The sequence below is a fragment of the Bombina bombina genome, chromosome 3 (assembly GCF_027579735.1).
Source record: "Bombina bombina isolate aBomBom1 chromosome 3, aBomBom1.pri, whole genome shotgun sequence".
NCBI classification, from domain to species: domain Eukaryota; kingdom Metazoa; phylum Chordata; class Amphibia; order Anura; family Bombinatoridae; genus Bombina; species Bombina bombina.
Genome location: NC_069501.1, coordinates 665444909 through 665455468, shown reverse-complemented (window position 1 = coordinate 665455468; position 10560 = coordinate 665444909). Strand labels below are relative to the sequence as shown.

General features: G+C 40.4%; 1 protein-coding gene across 3 annotated transcripts in view; it reads left to right on the top strand.

Annotated features, from left to right (window-relative positions):
* Positions 1-10560, top strand: part of DTX2 (deltex E3 ubiquitin ligase 2) — a 284538-nt gene that overhangs the window by 56711 nt on the left and 217267 nt on the right. For all 3 annotated transcript variants that reach the window (XM_053707411.1, XM_053707410.1, XM_053707408.1), the window contains exon 3: positions 2680-3256. In XM_053707411.1, coding sequence (XP_053563386.1) covers positions 2680-3256 — 577 coding nt within the window. The remainder of the gene's footprint in view (positions 1-2679; positions 3257-10560) is intronic.

Here is a 10560-nt window from a genome sequence, read left to right as displayed (position 1 = left end):
TTGTCAAATACTTTGACGTCCATTAAAGAATTTTAGCAAAGCAAATTTAGCTTGAGAGTTGTTTACCTCGCTATGCTGGGTTCTGGATGTAAATAACAGTCACCTACATTGCAGTTATTAGGTTAACAAAAAATCCTCAAAATTTTTTCTTTAGGTTTCTTCCTGCAGTATAGTTTTTGATCATAGGGCGTTATGTGTGTGTATGGAGAGAGATCAATCTATTCTGCCTGTAAGCTCAGCCCATTTGATTGTGGCTTAAATAAGCAGAAAAAGCCAAAAAAATTACCATAAAAGAGCAATTTCCCATACATTATAAACTCTGCAGCTGGTATAAATGTATCTCATAAACTGTGAGATTTGATGCAACATATTGGAAATAACCAATTTTTGTGACAAGAGGCATGAAACCCTGAGTTTTTCTTTCATGATTCAGATAATTATTTTTTTAAATTAAATGCTCTATCTACTTCTGTTATCAAATTGTCTTAATTCCTTTGTGGAAGGGCATTCCTAAGGTGCATGTATCTTCAGCACTATGGCAGCAACATTTTCAGCAATGATGCTGCTGCCCTCTAGTGCTTGGCACAGTATAATGTTGTTAAAAACATTGTTATAAGCATTGCTACCATATAGTGCTCAAGACACTTGCACTCTCATGAGTGCACTAATGCTCTTCACTAAAGGAAATTAAAACAGGACAAAAGTTATTTTTATCAAATTACATACTCTATCGGAATGTTAAAAAGGTTCATTTTGACTTTAGTGTCTCTGACATAAATTCATATTTTTTATTGATGTATTTTTTGTTGAATAATTACAGCATATCTGCTTTTCTGCTTAACGCCTTCATGCCGGGGTGCAAGTGCTTAGATCGGAAAAAAGTTCTGATATAAACACTTACTGTAAAAATGAAATCTCAAGATCGTCAATGCAATCACGTGATTTCAATTCCGGGATCGCATCATGGGGGACTGCCTATGCTGCTAGGCACGCCCCCCTTCCCGTCCCATTCTTGCTTGCGTCAAAGGGGGAGGCTGCAGGATGCCATATAAAGTAGGACAAATCATACATTCCTAACGGCATTAAGCCCAGTACTGTTAGGACGGCGTGAAGGGATTAATAGGCATGTGTAAAACCATTAGTAATGGTAAAGTCCTTACATAGATATTGTGTATGCTAATTTATGTGGGTGATGATAATAGTGACTAGTAGAAGAAAGTGTATGGGGAATTGTGCATATAATGGAAAATAATTCTACAATTCAAAGAAAAAGAAAAATACTGTTCTAAAAATAGTGACGGTAAGAGCATGGAGAGGGGGGAAGAAAGGTTAAAAAAGCTCAAGGGATTAGGAAAAGATTTAGAAACCCACTGGACATATAAAGGGCAGTAGTAAAATGATTCTCAACCACTGCATAAGGCTGAGCGAATTGTTTCTTAGCACCTGCATTAGTCATGGTTTTGATGAGCATTAGGATCTGTGAGTGATGTTAAAATCTCATTGTATAACATTTTATTATTGCACTTTTCCTTGTGGTTAATCCCTGCAAAGTTAGCTACAGAACAGCAATACACTACTGGAAACTTGCTGAACACATCTGGTGATCCAATGACAAGAGGCATATGTGTGTAGCCACCAATTACCATCTAGCGCCCAGTAGTGCATTGCTACTCCTGAGCCTACTTAGGGATGCTTTCAACAAAAAAAGTAAATTTGATAAAAGAAATAACTTGAAAAGTCTCTTAAAGTGACATGGTCTGTCTCAGTTCATGAAAGCTTTTAATTTTGACTTTCATGTCTCTTTAAAGGTATAGAAAGGTCAAAATTGAGTAGGTGTATGTACATTAGCAAAAATGCTTCTAGTAAAAACGTATTGCTGTTTTTCTGCGCCATACACACATATCCTGTTAGGGCCCCTGCACCACACCTTCTCAGAGAATCAACCATGGTTTGTATGATACAAATTATGTCTTCACAAGCACAATACTCACCATCTTCAGCTCTCTGAGCTTGAATACTGGTGCACAGGCCCTCACAGGATATGTGCGTATGCCACAAAAAAAGTTATTATTATTATAATTTATTTGTATAGCGCCGCCAAATTCAGTTATAACTTTTAAAGCAGCATTTTCGCTAATGGAAGTATATTGCAAAAATGCTTTTATTTCAAACTGAAATGCATTAATGCACATTTCAATTTGACCTTTCTATCCCTTTAATGTTCTTTACATAAACAGAAAATAGGTTTTGGTGTCGTTTGACAAAAAAAAGAATAGTATGCACTGCTGTTATTATTATTTTATTTTTTTTGCTAAGAGGTTGATAGAGGGATAATTGTGTAGATAAGCTTTTAAGTCTGAAAAGAGTGATGATAAACTGGCAGCTGAGAGACAGAAGTAACTATTTTCATTATAATAATAATAATAATAATATCTTTATTTGTAGTGAGCTAACAGTATAAAGATGGGGCATGAAAAGCAGATTAGGACAGAAGAATTGCACAGCCATAAAAAGCATGAGATATCTTGATTTAATTGATCAGGGCTTGTAACGATAGTGAGAAAAAAAGCACTGTTGTTTTCTCTTAAAGTGTTGAAAATAGTTTTTGTAAACTAATAGACAAAGCTTATCAAGGATAGTGTATTGATAAACAACTTCTTTATTGTTTTTTTCTTTTAGGAACAATGAGGTTTGTCAGGAAGAATCTCTATCCATTGGATTCTGCACCCGCCAAAGGAATTTGTTGGGAGTGGAAGACAGATGAAGGATCCTGGGCTGCTTATGAAATGCAAGTTGGCATATTCTTGGAGGAAAATTTCTCAAATGGAAACCCACTGGTTGATCTTGGCATATTTGGACTACATTACCAGGTTGACTTTGTCTCTCTTACTCAGATGAATAAAATGACAGGTTTCCGAAGGCAAGTTCAGAGACGATTGGATACATCTTATCCGTTAACTTCAAAGATTGGACCACTTCACAAATCATCTGCGTGTGCATGTCACCAGTGCCTAGCAAGCAGTGGTACAAGACCTATTTCTGGTCGTTATCGACACTCCATGATAAACCTACCAACTTCCTCAAACCATCAAAATTCTAGTCGGACGTCACTTATATCTACCAACAATGTTGGGTATTTACCCTATGCCAAACCTTCCATGGCAAGTGCAAAGTCAACACCAAAACTTAATAGCACATGGATACCATCCTCTACATCTGTTCCCTTTGCTGGGCCATCATCTGCCAATGGAATAAAGTAAGTTTTGCTTTCAATTCAAACCAGATTGTAATCTCTTGTCTTTAAAGCTTTGTTTCATTATTTATTTTGTCACATTTGTCTGCAATTTAACTCTGAATATTTTTAGCTTTCAATTTCCTTTAAGGATATGAAACAGTGCTCTTTTAGTAAACATTAAAATGTTAAATCAAAGTAAACCTAAAAACCTCAAAGAACTTACTTGTTTTCTTGCAAAGTCAGCACTTTCTCATTGTAGCCACTGACCTCAGGGAGATAAGACATCTTTTAAACTTAAGTTGCATTCTGCCTCTTCTGAGCATAAGCAAAAGAGACTTACTGTCTCTCTAGCATTATCTGAATTGTGAACTAGCTCAAGTTACTGTAGAAGATCTTACGTCAAGTTAGATGAGCCTTCCTGTAGAGATCCCAGCCCCATTGTAGGACTGAGACCGGAAGTAATGAACACTGCACAAATTAATTTAAAAAAAATAAATTAAAGGTAAAATAATTTTCTTTTTAAAACGGGGAGAGTCCACAGCTGCATTCATTACTTTTAGGAAATACAGAAACTGGCCACCAGGAGGAGGCAAAGACACCCCAGCCAAAGGCTTAAATACCTCCCCCACTTCCTTCATCCCCCAGTCATTCTTTGCCTTTCATCATAGGAGGTTGGCAGAGAAGTGTTAGAAGATAACAGAATAGTCTCTTATGGAGGGTAGTACTCTTCGAGTTGGGACGGGCATTTTAAGTAGTCCTGTCAGCCTCTCAGTGAGAGCTTGGATGCAAGTTGGAGTCCAGAGATGCAGGGAGAGTCTTTCTGCGAAACCATCCCGACTCATATCAACAGCTCTGTAAGCAATCAGCGTTGACGAGTTTCGCTGCCTGCTTTCTGCACCCAAGTCCATGTCAGAAGCAACGATACTATCTGTCACACTTGAAGGACCGTGTTACTGTTCCACGGCATAGATTCCGGTAAGATCGTTTCATTTTCCTTTCACTGTGGAATATATGTAATGATAGAATACAGGGTCTCAGTGGGACTCTTTTTATCTTAATGGCATCAAGGGTTAATATCTTCTAAGGGGGGTTAATGAACAGTGGGGGACTTTTAATCATATTTATTTGATTCTGTCTACTGATGTGTGTGGATTTTGGGCTCAGGGCTTTTACGGAACATTCAGGTTTTTTGAGCTACGCAGTTTCTTGATGGGACTGGCGCGCTTTTCCTTGACCTGTAGGTTGCACCTCGTGACCGGGCGTGGTCATGTTTGTCATTGCTCATTTACATATTCTTGACAGAGGGTCGATTGAGAGGGTATTTCTCTGCTTGTCTGGGTCATAGGAGGTGGTGAATGCCCCAGCCATTGGGGGTGTGAAGCGTCAGTTATTTTTGTACAAATTTTGTTTGGTCAAGTTATGGAGGACTCTGATTTTTCTGAGGAGGATTTTTCGGATTCAGATTCTGTTTCCTGTTTAGATTGTATGGAGGCCCGGGTAATCCAGCCCAATCAATTATGTTCCGTATGCTGTAATAGAGTGCCTTTTTCTTCCTCTGGGAAGAGAGTAGAGACCTCTGAGCCTTCCGCCCCTGAGGATTCTGTGTCCCGTGAGGCGCTTTCCCTAGAAATTACTGTTCCTAGTATACACAGGCAGCTGTCCCAAATGCCGTTACCTCTTATCCAGAAGGAGCTTTATTTTCTCCAGAGGTTGCAGCTCGGTTACGCATGGCCATACTCTTGGTGTTGGCGCATTTACAGTTTGAGGGCCATCTAAGAACTTATCTGTGTCCTCTTCACCTGGGGGTGCCAGGTGAGCCGAGTATTTACTCTGGGGGAGTGGTTCCCTCTGAGGCTTCAGGGGTACTTCCGTCAGGGTCGAGGCCTTCAAATGCCCCGTCAGAGATGGATTTTGCATTCAGATTCAGAATAACGCGCCTGCGTGTACTGCTGAGGCATGTATTGGAGGTTTTAGAGGAATTCAGTCTTTATTGGCCTCTGGATCCTCAGTCTTCTGATTCTGATGATGAACAGCGCTAAACAAGTGAAGGGATGTGTTTCCTATTCCTGATTGTCTTTTGTTTGTGTATCTAATCCCACTTCTGAGCTCTTGAGGAATCTGGACTCCGACAGGCTGGTCCTGTTGGTTTTCTATCTTTTTTGGCGTTCACCTGCGGGTGCGGCCTACTTTCTTTTGATATAGTTAGGATGTGCTTCTTTTTTTTCCCAGAGCTCAAGACTGTTGTAGACTTTTCCTTTTAGGAAACTTTTTTTTTTTCTTCTCTGGGATTTTAATACTAGCGATTTTATGGTCGCGATGGTTGTTGCTTCCGGCGGAAGTCACATATAATATATATGTTAAGACAATATTTAGGCCTCAGAGCTTATTTGTCTGTTGCTTGTCTTTTTGTTTAGTCTTGCCCTGCTAGGGTTTAGACCTTTTTGTTAGCTCTTGAACAGTTTCGGTTGTATCCTGGTCTGCAGGCTAGTCCTGTTTGGGTACTAGTTTACTCTGTTCTTTTGTGGTTTTAGCAGACATTTTGTATACTTGACCACAGGCTGGTCCTGTTTGGGTACTAGGTTTGTTTACATCTTACTACAAGGTTGTTTTTCTTGTTTTCTATCAGTTTTGGACCTTTCTATCCTGGGTATCAGGCTGGTCCTAGTTTACTAGGTTTTTTGGTCCCCACTTTTGCTGGGATTATGATTTCTGCTATGTCAGAATTTTTGTTGTTCCTGAGTCCTTGGACAGGAACTAGAGTCCTTCCTTCTTGGGAAGGATCAGATGTCTGCTTGGAGATATCCAGTACCTGATGTAGGGAGCGCTGTTACACAAGGTTTTTGGTCTTGATCCGGCTCCTGGTGTTGGGGGTCCGTTTTCTTAACCTAATCCTTGTCTTTGACTTGGCATTTCGTTGGGTTTTTGGATTTTATAGTCTTGGATCTGTCCAACATCAGCAGGGGAAATCTCCTTGTTCCTATTGAGGCAGTTCCCTTTCTCGCTTCTGGAGAGATGTTTTTTTTCTGGGAATTTCTTTATGGAATGTTCAAAGGTTTACCTGTTTTCCTTTTGAGCTGGATGGATCTGGTCTGCTGCGCCTATACCATTGGCTCCTCCAGAGGTAGTTTCCTCATCTGACTTCTCGAGTTCAGTGGCCCGAGGGCCTTTCTTGTCTGCTGTGTACCCTCCCTACGGGTTTCTGTGGGGTAATGAGGATAGGTATCCTGGATCCCGAGTTAGTTTCTCTTGATGTTGGTGCCTCCTTCCTGTTTCCTTTTCTTAGGAACTCGTGGTTGGAGATTCATTATCTGATCACTGGGCATCGTCGATGCTGGGATATTTAATCTCTCTTGTCCTTGGGGCATTGACAGTCGCTTCTATGATAGGACTGTTCGCTCGGAGTAGGGGTCAGATATTCTGACTGCTCTGTTTGGGCATCGACCACGTATCTTGTCTCGCACAGGATCATTTCTTAGGTTGGGAGGGCTTGCAGGAACCTTTCCTTAGCAGTGGTATGTTATTTCCTTTGAGTTTTCTCTTATACTTGCCAGGAATGTCTTGGCGTAAGTTTACTAGCTACTTGGTTGACGTTTAGTCTGACGGCCTTTCCAATGGAAGCCTGTGGCATAGCCGGATGTTGCTATTCTGTTTCTTTTCTGCTCCCAGGGTTTTTTTCGGACCTATGGGTGTTCAGTTATCTGTGCTAAGTTAGCTGTCTATAGTAAGGTAGTCTTGTTCTACCTTTTTATCCTTTTGTTCTTCTGGAACTTCGGTTCTGGTTCAGACTTTAGATTGGTTCCTTTTGGATGCATGTGGGAGGTGGTCTGGAAAATTTACCTTTCCTTGCTCTCCTCCGTTGGTAGTGTGTTTTCTACGGGACTTTGTCCTTTTGCATCCTGGTAGCCGCTCTTTTTGAGTTGTGCTAGGGGCTTCTTCCTCTGTTTTGTCCTTGAATCTTCGGGATGTTTAGGGAGGTTCTTTCGGACCTTCTTATCTGCCCTTCTTTCAGTTAGGGAGAATGTGGTGTATGTGTTTTGTTTGTTGTTTCCCTTGCCATTGTTCATGGAATTTTTTTTTCTTTGTGTGCTTCTAGAGGGGTCCATAATTTAGACTGATCTCTAACTGGGATCCTTATAGTTCTAATTGTTGGGCAGTTACCTTGTCCTTTTTCCATATTTTTGTGCTTCCTGCTATTGAAGTAATTTTATGTTTAGCGGGAATCTGGGTTGTGTCAGGCTGTGGTGCCATCAGCATGGGTCGCCTTTTTTTGTTCCCTCCCATTTGCATTCAGTGTCCTCTATAAGCTTGGGTATATGATTTCCCAAAAGTAATGAATGCAGCTGTGGACTCTCCCCTTTTTAAGAAGAAAAACTTAAATTATGCTTACCTGATAATTTTCTTTTCTTCTGTACCTGGAGAGTCCACAGCTCCCCGCCCGTTTTTTTTTCTGTTGGCGACCTTAAATTTTTTTTATTTGTTCTTCTAGCGCCTTTTTTTCACCCTGATACTTCTCCTACTGTTCCTTGTTCTCTTGGCAGAATGACTGGGGGATGAGGGAAGTGGGGGGAGGTATTTAAGACTTTGGCTGGGGTGTCTTTGCCTCCTCCTGGTGGCAGGTTCTGTATTTCCCAAAAGTAATGAATGCAGCTGTGGACTCTCCCCATACAGAAGAAAAGAAAATTATCAGGTAAGCATAATTTTAAGTTTTTAAAATGATGAATAACCCATTAATGACCAGTGACGTACCCTGTACATTGCTGGTCTTTTAATGGGCCTTTTTGTTTTCTGTAGCGCTCAGGCCAACAGTGGTGAGACTGTGCTACAACAAGAAGCTTGCAGGAGGGAGGGAGTTTGTTGTAGTGCGGGCTTGCCATTTGGTGGCAAGAACAACGCTATTATGGAACAAAAAAACTTTATTAACCAGTGAGATAGAGGGTATATTATGATTGATCAATGCTGACATCATTTTGTCTCTACTCATAAATGTTGTTAGAATCCATTTTAAGAATGGTTTATTATAGGTCATTATAACATAGCTTAATATGTTGTGAGAAAAAATATGTTGATCTAAGCTGAACACTTTATCTCAATAATTTGTCCAATGGCCTTGCTATGTGTTGGGTGATGCGCCCGGGTATACGTTTATCTAACACTCCTCGCTTATTAAATATATGAAGTTCATTGTTCTAAGCATCCTGTGATTATAATATGTCATTTGTTAAACCCCATATTCTGTAACTATTGTCTACAAAAGTCTGTGATGCCTTATAATTAACAGAATAGTGATTGGACTTGCTTGCTGGCTGTCTAATTGCTGTTCACCAAGATATCTTGTTAAGTAACCCATTCAGTTCAAGGTGAAGGTGTAGATAAGTGTCCAGTGTATCACTTGACACTTATCTACACCTTCACCTGGAACTGAATGGGTTACTTGACGAGATATCTAGAGATCCAAGTGTCCCTAACTGGCCTCCGCAGAGAAGGAAACCTAGCTCACAACATTTCAGTTTCTATTGTTTTCGATGCACTAAAACTGCAAACTTATTTTTGTCTATATTTCTCCAACATAGGTGTGTCCGGTCCACGGCGTCATCCTTACTTGTGGGATATTCTCTTCCCCAACAGGAAATGGCAAAGAGCCCAGCAAAGCTGGTCACATGATCCCTCCTAGGCTCCGCCTACCCCAGTCATTCTCTTTGCCGTTGTACAGGCAACATCTCCACGGAGATGGCTTAGAGTTTTTTAGTGTTTAACTGTAGTTTTTATTATTCAATCAAGAGTTTGTTATTTTAAAATAGTGCTGGTATGTACTATTTACTCAGAAACAGAAAAGAGATGAAGATTTCTGTTTGTATGAGGAAAATGATTTTAGCACCGTAACTAAAATCCATGGCTGTTCCACACAGGACTGTTGAGAGCAATTAACTTCAGTTGGGGGAACAGTGTGCAGTCTCTTACTGCTTGAGGTATGACACATTCTAACAAGACGATGTAATGCTGGAAGCTGTCATTTTCCCTATGGGATCCGGTAAGCCATGTTTATTAAGATAGTAAATAAGGGCTTCACAAGGGCTTATTAAGACTGTAGACTTTTTCTGGGCTAAATCGATTCATTATTAACACATATTTAGCCTTGAGGAATCATTTATTCTGGGTATTTTGATATGATTATATCGGCAGGCACTGTTTTTGACACCTTATTCTTTAGGGGCTTTCCCTAATCATAGTCAGAGCCTCATTTTCGCGCCGGTATGGCGCACTTGTTTTTGAGGACAGCATGGCATGCAGCTGCATGTGTGTGGAGCTCTGTTACATAGAAAAGTCTTTCTGAAGGCATCATTTGGTATCGTATTCCCCTTTGGGCTTGGTTGGGTCTCAGCAAAGCAGATTCCAGGGACTGTAAAGGGGTTAAATATAAAAACGGCTCCGGTTCCGTTATTTTAAGGGTTAAAGCTTCCAAATTTGGTGTGCAATACTTTTAAGGCTTTAAGACACTGTGGTGAAATTTTGGTGAATTTTGAACAATTCCTTCATACTTTTTCGCAATTGCAGTAATAAAGTGTGTTTAGTTTAAAATTTAAAGTGACAGTAACGGTTTTATTTTAAAACGTTTTTTGTGCTTTGTTATCAAGTTTATGCCTGTTTAACATGTCTGAACTACCAGATAGATAAAAAAATTTAGTTAAAATGATGCCCAAGATGATTCCTCAAGTGAGGGGAGTAAGCATGGTACTGCATCATCCCCTCCTTCGTCTACACCAGTCTTGCCCATACAGGAGGCCCCTAGTACATCTAGTGCGCCAATACTCCTTACTATGCAACATTTAACGGCTGTAATGGATAATTCTATCAAAAACATTTTAGCCAATATGCCCACTTATCAGCGAAAGCGCGACTGCTCTGTTTTAGAAAGTTCTGTAGAGCATGAGAACGCTGATGATATGGTTTCTGAAGGGCCCCTACACCAGTCTGAGGGGGCCAGGGAGGTTTTGTCTGAGGGAGAAATTTCAGATTCAGGAAACATTTCTCAACAAGCTGAACCTGATGTGATTACTTTTAAATTTAAGTTGGAACATCTCCGCGCTCTGCTTAAGGAGGTGTTATCCAATTTGGATGATTGTGATTATCTGGTCATTCCAGAACCACTATGTAAAATGGAAAAGTTCTTAGAGGCCCCGGGGCCCCCCGAAGCTTTTCCTATATCCAAGCGGGTGGCGTACATTGTTAGTAAAGGATGGGACAGGCCCGGTATACCTTTAGTACCTCCCCCCATATTTATAAAATTGTTTTCCTATAGTCGACCCCAGAAAGGACTGATGGCAGAC